Below are 17,488 nucleotides of genomic sequence, written 5' to 3' on the forward strand. Positions count from 1 at the left end.
TGCTCCGCCTTATCACAAATGAGAGCGAGACGTGAAGTAATAAGGAGCGCAGAATATTTTTGTGAGCCAAATGGGCGGAGGGTGTCCCAGTCCCAGAAATTGTAAATTAAAATTCCCTTAAAAACTCTTGAAAACGACGTCGCCTAACGTAACGTCTGACAGGGAAAAAACCAAATCCACTCCCTCCATTTATCGCTCCAAAGGGGGGAAATAACAACATTACTGGTTAAAAGCTCAAAGATTAAACGAATGATCAGTAGACAAGAGGAACAAGAGACAAAGCCAGAGAGAGAGAGAGAGGGAGGGAGGGGACGAAGGAGCCGAAGGCGACGCCGTCTTTGGATTCCGAAATTTTGAGCTACTAGGGTTGTCGAGAGGAGAATGGGGGAGCAGAGGAACCGCTGGAACTGGGAGGTGAGCGGGTTTGAGCCGAGGAAGCCGTCTTCTTCGTCTTTTGAGCATGACGATCAGTTCAAGCCAGGTGCTCCCTTGATTCGGAGGTATTCAATTTCGTCGTCTTCAGCTTCTCCCCGTTCGGAGCTTTCTAAACACTCACTCGCCACCAAGCTTCAGCGATTAAACGACAACGTTAAGGTACTCGGATTTAATTCATTATACAACTCAATTGTTACCATCGACGTCTTCTTCTTCTTCTTCTTCTTCTTCTTCTTCTCTCTTTTCCTCGCCGTGAGCTCCTGAGTTTTCTGCTAGTCGTTGTTCTCACTTGTTTATAATTTGATGCTGAAAAGTGGCATTGCGTTTGAAATGAGTAGCTTGGAAGTCCAAACCGATCTAAATGCCCCTACCATTTCCAGTGTAGCGATGTATTGGTAGATATTACTGCCATTGCCACGCTAAGAAGGAGCTATCTATTAGTGAATTCGGTTAACTTGCTTCTACGAGGGGCATGGTTACATGCTCCTCATTATCCGACTAAAAGGCGATACATCGACTAAAAATATGTGTAAGCGAACGCATGAATGATGTAGTCATGTGTGCTCGTTGCAATGACACCAGCCAACTGAGATGTGGTGAATGCGCACTCACAGTTGGAGGACTTGTAATTTTTGAGCAGCATGTTGTTTCGACTTCCTATTCATTTTCAGGCATCAATTAAACGAAAATATTCGATGAGAAAGCACAGGAGAAGTTCCGCCTACGTATTCAAGTTGTATGTACGCCCATCTTATACGTTTCTCTGTTATGCATTAGATCCGTTCCTCAATCAAGATGCAGATTCAAGGTTATCTAAAGATCTCGAAATTATTCTTGTTTCCTCAAGAGAATCCCTAGACGTCGGCTTGCCTATTCATGTGGTCTTCTTACGTCTCTTGCTATTAAAATACGGCGTCATATGGATCTCTGTATTGGTCTCATCTCATGTACTCGTTAACAAGTTCGTTGTCTATTTTGACAGCTCGCTAAAGATGACTACTTGGAACTGAAGCAAGAAGCAGGTGAATTACAGGAATACTCGAATGCAAAACTAGATCGAGTTACTCGTTATCTTGGCGTTCTTGCAGAGAAGACCCGTAAGCTAGGTAAGACAATGTGCACTGCGGCTTATTCATTTTCCATGTCGAGTTCCTTGAAAAGGTACCTTTCTTTTTTGTTTGTGGTCTTAGGTAATCTTTGTTATTCATTGAATTGTGTGGTACTTTTTCTAGATTTAAAATCACGTATGACTTGCACATTGTTACGAGACTGAACAGATTATTTCTGTTTCCTATAAAAAAAAAAAGAGACTGACAGATTATTGTAGTTTTTAGTCTTTCGAATCTGAGATGTTATTCACGAGAACCATTCAAATCTGTTTGGTTTTGTTGTACCTTGTACAAACGCTATATACTGTTATAACTTCCTGTTTAAGTACAATTATTGGTGGTTTTTAAATTGTACCCATATCTGAATATCAGATAGGGTGGCCATTGAAACTCAGGCTCGAATTGGCCCACTGATTGATGAGAAAAGAAGGTTGTTTAATGACTTGTTGACAGCCAAAGGTACACCCATTTTCCATGAGTTCTTTCTTCTATTAATTTGACCCCCTGTAAAATTTAGTTCTAACAGTAGCTGGTTTATTGACTGTAGGGAACATAAAAGTTTATTGCCGTACTAGACCGCCATTTGAGGAGGAGGGTCCCTCGATTGTTGAATTTCCCGACGAATGCACAGTCCGCATCATCACTGGTGATGATACCATCGCTAACCCCAAAAAGGATTTTGAGTTTGACAGAGTTTACGGACCTCATGTTGGACAAGGTGAAAGGAATGTGTGTTCCCCCTACACGATCCAATCCTTCTTGTGTCGTTTCTATGAGTTTTTATTTAATTATAATTAATAAAATAAATTATGATATGCATATACTATGGTTGTGTTATTAATACATCTTGGACTTTTTATTTACATGTGCAGCTGAATTGTTCAGTGATGTTCAGCCTTATGTGCAGTCTACGTTGGATGGACATAATGTTTCTATACTTGCCTATGGACAAACATTCTCAGGAAAGACACACACCATGGTTGGTCTCCCCTCTCCCTCCATTTGACTTATTTTTTCATTCCTTTCACTCTCTCACGTACAGATAGACGCATCGTAATAGCAAGCAGTGTTTGTGTCATTATGCATATAATAATTAGTATGGGTTTCTTTTTTTTTTTTTTCGGGCAAGGGCCCTTATATATGATTATTAAGCCAGAAAATAGAAAAGCTCTGATCCCTCCAACTTCTAACCAACATATAACTGAGAGACTGCATCCCTAATATTTTTGTAAAACGCCAAGGTCACCTTGAAAATTCCAAACAAGCAATCGAACATTTGTTGGCATAGTCATAAACTCAAACTGCAAGAATAGATGGTTAACGTCTTTACCATTCTGTTTCCCATGTAAGAGGTCTTAATGGGAAGTAGATGGTTTTTCGATACTACTGCTAGGAGTGTAGTTTTCCATTTCATTTCTTTTACCCAGCATAAATAGCCAAAACTATGAGCTTGGATATTGAGCTTCTGGCCACATCAGCATTTCTTTCTTGCAAATATAGTTTTATGAAAGCATAGTGTTCTTACTATCAGCCAAATTCTGAGCATTATTGAGCTGGTAGATTTATTTTTTCATTTTATCATTTTTCTTGCACAGGAAGGATCCAGCCATGACCGAGGTTTATATGCTCGCTGTTTTGAGGAGCTGTTTGATTTAGCCAACTCTGATTCAACCTCTACTTCTCGATTTAAATTTTTTGTGACTGTTTGTGAGCTATATAATGAACAGGTTCTTTTCATATGCAAATTTCATTTTCAATTGCATCATAGTATAAGGCTAATTCCTTAAATTCCTTCTTTTAGCTCTATGTAGTACTCTGATGAACCCCTTTCATGTTCTTGAAGATCAGGGATTTGCTCGCTGAATCAGTAATCTCTTCAAATTTCCACGTGGATTCACCAGAGTTGTTTGCAGAACTTGTGCAAGAAAAAGTAGATAACCCATTGGACTTCTCTAGAATTTTGAAAGCAGCAATTAATGCACGGGGAAATGATATATCAAAGTTGAATGTTTCTCATTTGTATGGTTTGCACCTGGTTCTTTTGAGTTTATTATGCCCTTTTGTTTTTATAATATTTATGTACTCTAAATGAAGTCGATTCTGGTCATGAGTAAAAAAAAAAACATAATGTTGAAAGGTGCAATTTTTTTGGTTATTTGACCTTAACTGGTGCGTGAGCTTTGGTCGTGGGTTGAGGACGTTGAGGTAGTTGAGCCTGCCCAACTCTTACTGTCATACTTATCAAAAATACCTATCTCCACCTAACGGAGTTTTACATATCTCCTGGCTAGATGTGTGTTAGGTTCTGATTTTCAACCCTATCTTCGTAACATAAGAAAAGGTTCAAGATGCACCTACTGAAGTTCCATTTTCTAATTATACTACCACTGTTAGATGGACTTCTGTTCAATTTCAATATTATGTATAACTTCCAATTCTTTGATGGGCTTAAACTTTGTGAAAGATAATATTCAAATGGAATTGTTGCTTGCAACTAATTAATTTTTATTTAATGATATGCAAATATTTATTGTTTCATCTTGGGATTTTGATTTATATATTTGTGTAAACCTACTGAATGTAAAGTTACAATGTCATTACTTTTTTATTATTTTTTTTTGAGTTCAACAAATGTGGGTAGGGGATTGAACCTTCGATATTAGGGGTAGGTAATTAGCGTCTTAGTCTCTAGCTCAGATGGGCAACAAAGAACCATATTTAATTGTTTGTACTTCTTTCAAGACTTTTGTAGCATAAGTCTACTAGAGAGTCTGATAGAAAAACCTGCTGGAGTGGAAAGGTTATGATGTTGCAGCATATTTCACTGATTGGCTCTTTGAATTTATTCATAATATCCCAACTGGAGAAAGAAAAGATATCTCAATCTGGTTTTCACGTTTGATTTTTATGTTTACTTGTTTTAAATATTTATTTTCAATATTTTCACCATCTTACAAGACTTCTAAATTGCTATTTCAGGATCATCACAATACATGTATATTATACCAATCTGATCACTAGTGAAAGTACGCATAGCAAGCTTTCTCTTGTGGACTTGGCTGGTAGTGAGGGTTCAATTACAGAAGATGACAGTGGAGAGAGGGTGACAGATTTGCTGCATGTTATGAAATCGCTTTCAGCGTATGTTTAACCTCTTAATCATTTTTTTTCCTGTATAATCTTGCATACTGCACATGGGGTTTTTTCTTAAGCTAATTTTTGAGGCTTGATATTCTGCTTATTTTGTTAATCGAACGGGTTTATCGTTTCAATTCAAAAGATATTTTAATTTCTGAGTTTTTCTTCATGTTTTGGTTGCGATTTGAACTTTTTGAGGTGCCTTGGGTTTGCAATAGGGATTGTGGTGGTATGTTGGAAGAAGTGCTTTTGTAGGGGATTTGGATCGAGAGAAAAAACAGAATCTTTAGAGGTGGAGAGAGATAAGGAGTTAGTTTGGGAGCTCATTAGATTTAATACCTCCTTATGGCACTCGGTTTCGAAGTTGTTTTGTATTATTAGTTAGGAGTTATCCTTTTGGATTGGGGACCCTTTCTTTGACTGTTAGGCTGGTTTTTTGTATGACCTTAAATGAAAAGTTCGATTTCTTATAAAAAATAATTTATAAAAACAAAACGAAGGGTCTTTGGTTCTTTTTTTTTTTTTTGAAAGTTTTATATTGCTTTTGGTTTTCCTCCTATAGGGTTAAATGAGGAAGTTGGACTAAATTTATTGTGGGCCCTAATTTGAATTACATTGACATTTGATAAACGTCTAGAAATATGAAATTGTTAAGGTAACCATAAAGAATTAAATTTATTGTTGTAACCCATCAGCTTAAGCTTTTGGGTTGATTGGTAATTAACATGGTATCGGAGCAAGAGATCTTGTGTTCGGACCCAACCCATGTAATGTTATTTCTTCCCCATCTAATATTGATTACCACTTGTTGGACCTCGGACAAATTTCTAACCCCATAAGGGGAAGCGTTAAAGTATCTATAATAATTAAATTTATCACAACTCATCACCTTAAGCTTTTGGATTGACTGATGATTTAATAGAAATGTTGGTTGTTGATCCAACGACTTCAACTTCTTTTTAATGAAGAAATGTTTACACATGTCAAAATATTTTGGCTTCTGGCAATAACCTCAATGCAAATATTATGATACTGCGTTTGTAGGTTGGGAGATGTTTTGTCGTCCTTGACTTCTAAGAAGGATGTAGTTCCATATGAGAATTCAGTGCTCACAAAAGTACTAGCAGACTCAATAGGTAAGGTAATCTTTGTGGTGTGTACATTTGTTTCCTTTTAGGCCAGAATTATCAACCATGTCATTATGGTTGTACGGTTTGGTAAAATGATTTTTCTTTTAAATAGCAATAAAAGCATGTTGTTATACTTCCTATTATGTCTATACCTTCCACTTGTTGCTAAAGCCAAAATGATCCTTTAAATTGGTGAATAGTGTATGTGACATCTCTATCTTATATCTACCACAAATTTGTTATTGTTATTTTTTGGATATGAAATTGAACTTTAAGACAAATGAAAATAGAAATATCTATCACAAATTTATAAAATAACACCATGTTCCATATAAACTTGATTTTTATATCTTTTAACATTCGAGTGTTGATGCTAACTTACATGCAACTCGGCTAATATCACAAGATATCTTACTGACTTTACAATATTTGGATTTGGTTATTAAGATACTTATATGATTTCGATATCTTAGTTAGGTGGGCACCATAAAGTTTGAATCAGATTGGCATGGTTTCTCAATGATCAAACATTGTTCTCATGTTAATATTGTTTTCACTTTTTTCTCATTTTGCAAGTTTATAAAATTTGGTTTTAAGATTTTTTTTCGGTCTAAATTTCCACATGAAATAAAGATCGAAGTGTTGTAAAAAGCTTGTAAATAAAGTTATTTTCTTAGTTTATATACACACAATTTGCCGTGCATGATCATTAGAGAACTGGCAATTTGTGGTATGAAAGAGGCATCTGACACAAAAGAACCTTGTGACTACATACAAGGACCACCGGATGTTCCCTTTTGCCTCAAAATTGAATAACCACATCATTCGAGGGAATAATAATCTTGGGTGCATATTTATTTGGAATTTAAGAGGCAGTAGAATGCAAATATGCTACAAATTATAAATTTTTTCACGAAGAGTTTATGATGTAGCTGTTAAAAGGGTTATTTAGTTCGTTCTTATTGTTAGGCAGGTTAGGTAGTTAGCCTCCAACGGATTAATTTCTTTTATCTAGTGTACTAAGGCTCCTACCTATAAATAGGAGTTCTTCTGTTCTTTAGAGGCAGACTTCAATCTTAATAAAAATTCCCTCTCAATTGGTTTACACCAGTTTATAGTAACAACTTGGGATATGAGGGACACCTTGGCACCTCCTAGGAGAACCTACAGGTTGCTATATATTTTACTGTTTCCTCTCTTCCCTATGCAATAGTTGAGGAACAGCCAGAGATTGACCCTGCAATCATTTAAGTGTTTTTGCATGGTACTTTTATTACTGGCTGAAAAGTTATCCTTCAGGCTTATCTCCTTATTCTCATCTCAAGTAATTTCTCTTGTTTTTGATTTGTAATGTTTTTTATCTTTGTTCTGAGGCTGCTCAAATGATTTTCAGCTGGTTCCTTTTGCTTAAGATGTTCTACTTTATGCAGGCGGCAGTTCGAAAACTTTGATGATTGTCCACCTCTGTCCAAATGCTTCAAATTTGTCAGAGACACTATCATCATTGAACTTCTCCGCAAGAGCACGAAATGCTGTGTTAAGTCTAGGAAATCGAGATACAATTAAAAAATGGAGAGATATTGTAAGTTCAAATTTATTTTCTTGAATGTGGCAGCATGTCTTTAATTTTCAACTCAAGATGATATGCAATACTATCATCACCTGCATTGTTATTGAACGAGATTTCTTTGAACTTAGAGGAGTGCTTTTTAATATGGATGATGTAGTCGTTAAAGGGGTATTTTAGTTAAGTCTGTTATTTCTTGTTATTAGTCAGGTTAGGTAGTTAGCCTCCAACGGCTAGTTCTTTTATCTCTCGTGTACTAAGGCTCCTATCTATAAATAGGAGTTCTTTTTTTTTTCCTCTTGGATGGGCAAAACCGTCTTGCTCCTTCCTTTAACAGGACCTTCCACATCCAAACCTAAGGAAAGAGGGCATCTCTTTCAATGGAGGAGCCAAGTTTTTGTGGAATGGGCTTGGCCTGGACCCTATCTCTGTAGTAATTTGATTCTTGACTTTTAAACTGCTAGAATCTTCTGTGAGAAAAGTTTTCTCATTGAACAGATACAACTTTAACATGGAGTAAAAAAAGACATTAGATGGGCGTATAACTCATTTTTATATTTGGTCCAGGCTCAGGAGCTGATCTGAAGTATTAAATAGCGCTTCTAAAGATGGTTGAAAAAATATTTATTTTTTGATTGACCGAGCAATAATAGGCTGGAATCTGTAATGATACATACCTAGAGAATATTCATTGTTATTCCATTTGTTAGAGTCATCTATATGGACATATATTGGAATCCTAGACTTATAGAATGTAAATTTATAAAAAGGACAAATCGTTATTGGGCTACTATAACTGAGACACCTACATCTGTAATACAATAAAATACATGATGTAACATGCATCATTTGTTGCAACTGTGAGCTATAAATGGTAGTCTTTCAAAAATGTATCTGTCTTGATCTCAATTTCATTTCCTGCTGATTCTTATAGGCAAATGATGCACGTAAGGAATTATATGACAAGGAAAAAGAAATTCAGGATCTGAAACAAGAAGTTTTGGGACTGAAAAATGCACTTAAAGATGCTAATGACCAGTGTGTTTTACTCTACAATGAAGTCCAGAAGGCGTGGAAAGTTTCTTCCACTCTGCAATCAGATTTAAAGGTTCTTACCTTATATTTTATTACACAGTTTTATTATTCGGCTTAATCTCATTTTTGATTTCTTTGATGTTATTGATCTCAGTTACACTTTTTTCTACCTTGCTTTTTACCTGTAAACTATGAAATGGAAGGTTTAGGATCAAAAAAGGAGTCAGTTTAGTTTTTTTGTTTTTGATAATTGGGAGTTAGAGGTTTCCTCCTTATATCGGGGACACCTGTGCTTGCCCTAAGGCCCAGATCGGGAAACATCAAGGGTTTTTTTTTATTATTATTATTTTTTTGTAGTAAGCCCATCCAAAGGTTTGAATTTGAGACCCTAAGCCTGTTTGACCAAGAGATTCCAAGGGGCCATCCTTGGGGGCAGTTAGTTTCGGTTTTGGGATTTATAAACACTATTTTTTTCCATTTTCAGTTTGTTTCTATCTCATATATATATATTTTTTGAGGAAGCACAAATCAATAATTTTCATCATTCTGTTATAGATTCTATCAGAAGTAAAAGAGAATATTAATATTATTTTCGTTCATTTACATCTTTTGATGGCTAGCATGCTGATCAGCTGATGTACCAAAAAACCATTGCTGATATTTATTTATTTGAATAATACTCCAAAGATTAATACAATAGTTTACTCACTTGTATTAGTTGTATATTTTTTGAAGCGAGGCATGTAGGCTTTTGTCCATCAGGTTGAAGCTTTTTTTTCACTTGGACCTTCACTTCTGATTTTCTGTCATAAGGGCTTGGTTGATGTTTTATGAAACTAAAAATGTATCTCGCTTCTTGTATGAATGACTATTTTTGTCTTATTTTTATTATTTTTATTTTTATGAGAATTGAGAACCTTTCTGGTCTTATTTTCATACTGAGCTTTTCTTTCATGCGGCATTCTTGCTTTAATTTTAAAATAATTCTATCATGTCGTGTTCACAAGTTGATGTTAGTTTTGTCGTATCACTTCTTCAAGTAATGATGTTGCTGAACTATGTTCTATTTAATGCAGACAGAGAACACTTCACTTGCAGAAAAACTTAAGACAGAAAAGGAACAAAATACTCAGCTTAAAAATCAAGTAGCTCAACTCTTGCATTTGGAGCAAGAGCAGAAACTGCAGATACAACAGAGAGATTCAACAATTCAGACTTTGCAGGTTGGTTCTCTATTATATCAGGACTCTTGACCTGAATAATTTGAAAGTTCATCATTCTTGAATGGATGCAAATGATATAATATTAATTTCCCAATGTAGTCAAAGATTAAAAGCATCGAGTCCCAAGTGAATGAAGTTAGATCGTCATTGAGCACAGAACCATCCAAAGCCACAGCAGATGGCATGGATTCTTCTGCAGTAACCAAGAAGCTTGAAGAGGAGCTCAAAAAACGGGATGCTCTTATAGAGGTCTGTTCTATAAAATTACATGGCAGCAGATGCTTTGATAAGATTATTGTTTTCTTCTGAACAAGAATCAGAAATTTTTCTTGATATTTGAAAAGTTACCAACTATTAATTAAAGAAAAAAGAGAAACTCCCTTTGGGAGTATGGGACCATCTCTAGCAAGAATAAATTAGAATATAACCTCCCGTGCAAAAATATTAAAAATCACAAAGTGTCTCAACAAGAATTAATTAAAAAGGTTGAATAATTGCTGAAATCTATGGCATGGAACCTCAAGAAGCCACATGTTATTTGATGATATCTAATTTCTCCTCCCAAAGAGCTCGCTTTCCTTCAAAGATGTATAGATTCCTTTCTGTCCATAATCCCCGAACTATTGCTTTAACAACATTAATCCATAAAATTTCAGCTCTTCTTGGATAAGATTATCAATTTTAGTTGGTGAAAAATAGCACACTCCTTTTTAAGCTATGGTGTGTTTACTTTTTGGAAATTTAATTTTCCTTGCGTAATTTCTAGAGTCCTGTACTTCCATATTGCTTTAAACTATTTTCATGTTTTAGTGTATATCTAACTAGTTCGAATTCAATTCAACACTCATGCTTCATTGTAAGTTGATTTGTACAAGGGGTCTATGTGCTGTTTTTTCAGAGATTACATGAAGAAAATGAGAAATTGTTTGATCGATTGACAGAGAAAGCATCTTTGGCTGGGTCACCCCAGGTAAATATATTCTCTTGGAGATCTAAATTTATCGGGGCAGGTTTAGTTGTTTAGACTATTGATTCTTGAATTTTCTGCTTAGTTGTGTTTAATTATATTAAGGTTTGACATTCTCTTTGAGCCTCTATTTTTGTGTTTGCTTGATTTATTGTCTAAAACTCTTCCATTCGTCATTCATTGATTTTTTTGCATGAAGCGTGCTGCTCTGTACTTCAATGGTTTCTAGATTTATTTATACTTCTTAGTACGAATGGCAGTAGAGCACTGGAATATAAGGACTGTTTTTGATAGTTTGTCCAAATGCAATGTGTTTGACTATTGGATCCTGTAATTTTATTTAGTGAGTCATTGCTATTAACATCATCTTTTGAATTTTATTTATACCGAGGTATCCAACAGTATTTCCACAAATCATATAGTTTATGAGAAATTTCACACTGACTAGGTTTTTTAGAAATCAAATCTACAATGATGCATGTAAATGCTCTTCTTGAAAGCTTAAAAACAGTTGGGTATGTTTAGTTACGACCTCACTTGAACAGGACCTCACTTGAACAGGATGTTTCATAGGTTGTACAACTGTCATTTGAGTTCTAAAAGGTTGAATGCGTTTAGTCAGTGCAGTTACCATGCCCTTGATTTAAAATATGGTATTTTATGGCTATTTCAATTATTGTTGGTATTCTGTATGATGCTTCTGTATTACTTATATTGGTGGTTTTATTATTTGATTTCCAGCTGTCAAGTACACTACCCCAAGGTTCTGGGAATGTTCAACCTCAGGATCCTGGCAGGTATTTAGTCAAATCTGAAGTTTGTAAATGCTATCAGTTCTATTACTTGCTATTTCATAAGTGCTTTGAACTCCCTGGTTGCTAAAACAGAAATGATACCAATGACAAGAGTAAAGGGAGTTCGATGGCTATTGTTCCTTCTCCATCAGCTGTAGATAAAGCTGAGGGAAATCTTGCCTTAGTTAAAGCTGGTTCTGAAAAAATTAAAACTACACCAGCAGGAGAGTATCTTACATCTGCTCTGAATGATTTCGACCCTGAACAGTATGACAGCCCTGCTGCTATTTCAGATGGTGCAAACAAGCTTTTAATGCTGGTATGTATAAGTTAATATTAGAAGGGAACTTAACTATTGATTTTCATCTTTCTAGTTTGGTTGGTTAAATTATTAATGGTATCTTTATTTATTTCTTTCTCAAAACTAATTATTGGTAATGGTAATTTTCCTTTGGTCTCTTTTGAAAAGGTTAAAGGAGGAAACTAGTCAATTGTTGTCTTTTGCAATTTGAATCTTCGTGTACTGAGTAACTTTTATCTGAGGACTAGAGAGTTTCTTTAATTGGCTGTAAAGCAAAATCTGTTTTGTCATGGACTATCTTTCTCAGTTACTTGTATTGGTGTTTGTCAAGGTTTATTTTTTCCTTTTTCTTTTTCTTTGGGGCGGGGGGGGGGGGGGGGGGGGGGGGGGGGGGGGGGGGGGGGGGGGGGGGGGGGGGGGGGGGGGTGGGGTTGGAGTACGGTATGGAGCTGTGTGGGACATGGTATAGACTTTGTATATGGTTCTTTTGTGTCCCCTTAGCTGCTGGTGCTTCTTCTCTCTCTCTCTCTCAATTTTTTTTTTAAATTTTAAAATTTCGAAAACTAATTATGGCTAATCATGATCACTGGGGTATAATGAGAATAACTTTTTGGTCAATTGATTGGAGATAAACCTTGCAGGTATTAGCTGCAGTTATTAAAGCAGGTGCTTCTAGAGAGCATGAAATACTGGCTGAAATAAGAGATGGCGTTTTCTCTTTCATCCGTAAGATGGAACCAAGAAGGGTGATGGACACAATGCTTGTTTCACGAGTTAGAATATTGTACATAAGATCTTTGCTTGCTAGGTCACCGGAGCTGCAATCCATTAAGGTTTTTAAATCTTTGATGTGTTTCCATCCTTCACCATCTCTTCTCTAAAGTACATTTTTCTTTGACATTGCATCATATTCGGTCCGTGTATCTTTTTGATTGCAGGTCTCTCCTGTTGAGTGTTTTCTTGAAAAGGCAAATACTGGACGCAGTAGAAGCTCCAGCCGGGGTAACAGTCCGGGAAGATCTCCAGTGCGTTATCTTGATGAGCAAATCCAAGGCTTTAAAGTGAATCTTAAGCCAGAAAAAAAGTCCAGGTTTTCATCAGTAGTATCAAAAATTCGGGGTCTTGATCAGGTCGTGCTACTGTCATTATTTAATATCTTCCCACATATCTGATGCATGGTGTTAGTTAATATGAATATATGCCCCTATCATGCTCTCTTCAGTTTCCCCCAGTTCATATGCTGTCAATTTTCTATATTCTATTTCACATGCCACTTAACATGAGAAATGAATGGTTTCTACATTTTGCTGAAGTCCATTATATATTATTATGATGCAGTAGTGCTTATTACTTCGAACTGTGTTGGACAGGATTCTCCGAGGCTGCAAGTGACAGCAGGAAAACTGAGAGAAATTAATGAGGATGCAAAAAGCTTTGCTGTTGGAAATAAGGCTTTGGCTGCTCTATTTGTACACACTCCAGCTGGTGAGCTGCAGCGTCAGATTAGGTCATGGCTAGTGGAGAACTTTGAATATTTGTCCATTACTGGAGACGATGCAGCAGGGGGAACAACCGGTCAGCTAGAACTTCTGTCAACTGCAATCATGGATGGTTGGATGGGTGGACTTGGTGCTGCAATGCCTCCTTCTACAGATGCTCTTGGCCAGCTTCTTTCCGAGTATACAAAACGAGTTTATTCTTCCCAATTGCAGCACTTGAAGGTGCAGTTCGTTCTTTCTTTGAACCTATTCTTGAAAAAACTTGAGATATTGAAATAGGCTTGGTCTCATTACTAAATGTTTCTGGAAACTTGTTAAGTTTGATACTGATTTGACACGTCAATTATTTCTAATGAATGCTTAGGTTGATTTTTTCACCTTGTTATTGATAGTTAAAATATTTTGGTTTTAAGATAACTTTCTGGGTCAAAAGTTGTGTTATTTGATCCAGTATGACTTTTTTCTTTGATATCAGGGACAGTGTGGATTGATTGATCCACTCAATTTTAAGGGGGGTGTTAGGGGGAGGGGTTGTTATGTGATGGATTTCGCATCCTAAGGGCATCCTTGGCTTCATAAACATAATTCCATGGGGTTTGAATAATGTCACCCCATGAGTTACTCACCATCTTTTCCATTATTATTATTATTTTTTTCAGAAAATGAAACAGTATTGTAAAATGGTTGAATAGTTCAAAAGAAAAATGAAGGCAACTCAAGCAAGGCTACACATTTCTGCGCCCCAAACATAGGCTACTCAATCCCAAATTACACATTTCTGCCCTTAAACACAAGCTTCCCAATTCCAAGCATGACAACACCCCAAATCTACCCACTAAGCTTAACATTTCCAGGCTACCAATGCCGAACCCATGCCCTAATAGGAACCAGTTTAGTCTCCTCAACTTACTAGAGGATGAAACCCTTTCCTAAAGTCAAGAAAAGTCATTATTTGATCAGCTACCCAAACCTCATTTTTTAATTGTGACCAAATTCTGATCAATAAATCAAACTTGACTCAGTGCTGAAAAGTCATTTAGATTCAACTGGGTTGTTCTTGGTAGTTGGTTCAAAGTTCATCTGACTACTTGCCCAGGTTCTTAAATATTTCATGAGTTCAAAGTCACTAAATATTTTCATATTTATAATTTTTTTGAAAAAGAATATAGAAAAAGGAAAAGGAAGACTCAAAACTATGGCCCAATGTCATCTGTGTAGATAAATAATGCCACTCTACCACGATCGCTGCATTGGAAAATATAAACACATCCATGTCCTTCCAGTTTTCATCTAAGCAGATCAAATATAATTTTTATAATTTGCACATACTGTAGCAACTTCAACGTTGGATCCTTTCTTCACTGGGATGAAGATTGATGAATTTTTTTTTATGGAGTCAGACTAGTTTAGAACCTGGATAATAAATCTTAGGTTCCACTGTACTCATCTGGTACAGTTTGCAACCTTGATAGGGAGGTGGTAATCAGACCACGATATCTTTGAAATTAACTACATTTTTCTGTTTTATCAGGACATTGCTGGTACCTTGGCTATGGAAGAAGCAGAAGATGCAGCTCAAGTTACAAAGTTGCGATCAGCTCTTGAGTCAGTCGATCATAAAAGAAGAAAGGTACTTCATATCTTAATCGACCTCCATGCTTGCATGTTAAGTACTAGGAATGATTTCAGTTTCACTCTTCTATATACTTGGACAATTTATCATTTGTTTTAAGCTTAACCACTTAAAGAGAACATTCCCACGTATGGCAAGAAATAAAACCCATCTCTCTCATTTCCATTATTTGTCCGGTTCTTCCATGTCGTTGATTCTACTCTGCAAATATACTATAGTTATAAATGCAAAATTGCCAATGTTATCCATGTAACATTCTTCAGTATATTTGGCTATATTTTAGCATAATCTGTCATTCTGATACACAAAACTTTTATTGTCAGATTTTACCACAAATGAATAATAAAAATTGAATAGCATTTTCTTACGTAAATGCTAAATTTCCATTGTTATATATGTAACTTTCATCATTCTCTGTTGCGTTTTAGCATGTTCTGATACGTAGACCTTTTTGGTCAGATTTTACAACAAATGAAAAATGATATAGCTTTACTCATGCTGGAAGATGGTGGTTCACCTATCAAAAATCCGTCTACTGCTGTTGAAGATGCAAGACTTGCCTCTCTCATCTCCCTTGATGGCATTTTGAAGCAAGCGAAGGTAATATTCTACACAAATGTCTTTTGCTTTCCCTTGTTTTGTTTCTTTGTCAGTCAACAGGCATTTACAAAGATGTTTATTGAACAGGATATTCTAAGACAAGCCTCTGTGAATGCCTTGAGTAGAAGTAAGAAAAAAGCTATGCTTGCATCTCTTGATGAATTTACAGAACAGATGCCTTCTCTTCTTGAGATTGATCATCCGTGTGCTAGGAGGCAAATTACAGATGCTCGTCAGATAGTTGAGGTATGGAAATCTTTTTAGATATAAGTTCTAACTCGATTCAACTCTCTTCTTGTTTGGAGATTTGAGTAAAGTAATTGTTGGTATAGATGTGGAACTATTAAATCTTTCAACAGAGTAGGGTTGGAAAATCTCCATTTGTTAATATTTGTGGTGGGAGTGGGAATCCCTGCAAGAGATTTGTGGCAATTTGTCACTCATTATAATATAGTTCTTTTAGACTAAAAAAATAAATTAAATCGAATACTAGCTTGTCTGAATTCTTTTGAACTATATGTTGATTATGAATGACTTGATTTTGACCTTGTTTCAAAATCAAGAATTACTGTCGTTGATTGTTTTCTTAGTGACTAGATTTTGTTAACTCCCATTTCCAAATAGTGGTTAATCCCAATACTTTTTTTCTTAAAAGACATTCTCTACTTTTATTGTGGATTTTGTATCAATTTAAATTTGGTTTTTTTCAAACATCGCCAAACAATGTAAAATCTCTCTTTTTATTGCAATTTTGAAAATAATTCATAAAAATAATATTAGAAATTTTATTCTTAATCTCAGAAACCTTATTCCATATCTTCTCTGAGCATATTACCGTTTAGATAGAACATTAACCGATTAGACAACTTTTTGTTACTCTTCTAGATATCAATTTTAGTTATCTCGATGTAAAATAAGAATATTCTAGAGCATGACTGCTTCAAATCTTGGATTTCATGTAGTTTATTTGCTGAAGCCTATATATTTCAGCAATTCTATTCACTGCATGACTTCTCCAATTTTATTTACTGCAGTTAACTCCAGAAGAAGATGACATCTATCAAGCGACATCACACAACCGTAGACTGTCCATGGACTCGAGTTCTGGCACGGAAACCGATGTAGCTCAGTGGAACGTCCTGCAGTTCAATACAGGCTCAACAACACCTTTTATCATCAAGTGTGGTGCAAACTCAAATTCAGAATTGGTTATCAAGGCCGACGCCCGTGTACAGGAACCGAAAGGTGGTGAAATTGTGAGAGTTGTTCCAAGACCATCTGTTTTAGAAAACATGAGCTTGGAGGATATCAAGCAGGTATTTTCCCAGCTCCCCGAGGCTCTGAGCTTGCTTGCATTGGCAAGAACTGCAGATGGAACCCGAGCTCGGTATTCTCGACTATACAGAACTCTGGCCATGAAAGTCCCATCGTTAAGGGATCTTGTTGGCGAGCTCGAGAAGGGGGGAGTTTTGAAAGATGTAAGATCATGAATACGAAGTCTGGATGTCCATTCTTTTGCTTTGACATGCTGCTGCCTGGCCTGTGTTCCCATAATTTTGAACAACTCCTGAGGTTGTCCACAAATTTAGCAGCATTGTAATTTATGTTGTCCTGTTGCTCTCAGCAAAATCTCTGTATTTGTAGACATCTCCCTCACATGTCGAATTGACTGTAATCATCAATGTCACTCCCCCTGAAAATATTATCTCAATGTCGATACGAATGAAAGTTTTGAATTTATTAAAATTTAAATTCTCTGTAAAATTGCCCTTCCTTCTTTATCTTCCGCTTAATTTGTGATCTTTAGGAGCATCGCTACAACTTGAGCCAGAAAAAGGACGTTCACAACAATAATCTAATTTAAATCCATCTCAAATTCAAATATTATATAAATGTGTAGTTTCTGTACAATAATAAAATTGGCTGCTGCGAACTTACCATAACTGTATTTATTTTTATCAAAAGTTCATGAGTTCGAATGATTGCTATATCTGAGAAATGTGAAAAATTTTAGTATATTTCACATTTTCCGAATGTTTGAGTTTGAAGTACTTGAA

At 35.9% G+C, this 17,488-nt stretch overlaps 1 protein-coding gene across 1 annotated transcript; it reads left to right on the forward strand.

Annotated features, from left to right (window-relative positions):
* Positions 1-223: 223 nt before the first annotated feature.
* Positions 224-17,195, forward strand: KAC2 (kinesin like protein for actin based chloroplast movement 2). The gene is made up of 23 exons (XM_022276796.2): positions 224-594; positions 1,418-1,541; positions 1,917-2,003; positions 2,092-2,262; positions 2,417-2,523; positions 3,140-3,271; positions 3,388-3,563; positions 4,524-4,685; positions 5,727-5,818; positions 7,243-7,394; positions 8,314-8,487; positions 9,491-9,637; positions 9,737-9,886; positions 10,536-10,607; positions 11,346-11,401; positions 11,492-11,717; positions 12,341-12,532; positions 12,638-12,829; positions 13,070-13,420; positions 14,730-14,828; positions 15,291-15,431; positions 15,519-15,677; positions 16,466-17,195. The coding sequence occupies exons 1-23, from the start codon at positions 382-384 to the stop codon at positions 16,919-16,921; spliced, it is 3,831 nt and encodes a 1,276-aa protein (XP_022132488.1). The 5' UTR covers positions 224-381; the 3' UTR covers positions 16,922-17,195.
* Positions 17,196-17,488: the final 293 nt, after the last annotated feature.

The sequence above is a fragment of the Momordica charantia genome, assembly GCF_013281855.1.
Source record: "Momordica charantia cultivar OHB3-1 chromosome 1 unlocalized genomic scaffold, Mcharantia_2.0 BLBB01000001.1, whole genome shotgun sequence".
Taxonomy (NCBI): domain Eukaryota; kingdom Viridiplantae; phylum Streptophyta; class Magnoliopsida; order Cucurbitales; family Cucurbitaceae; genus Momordica; species Momordica charantia.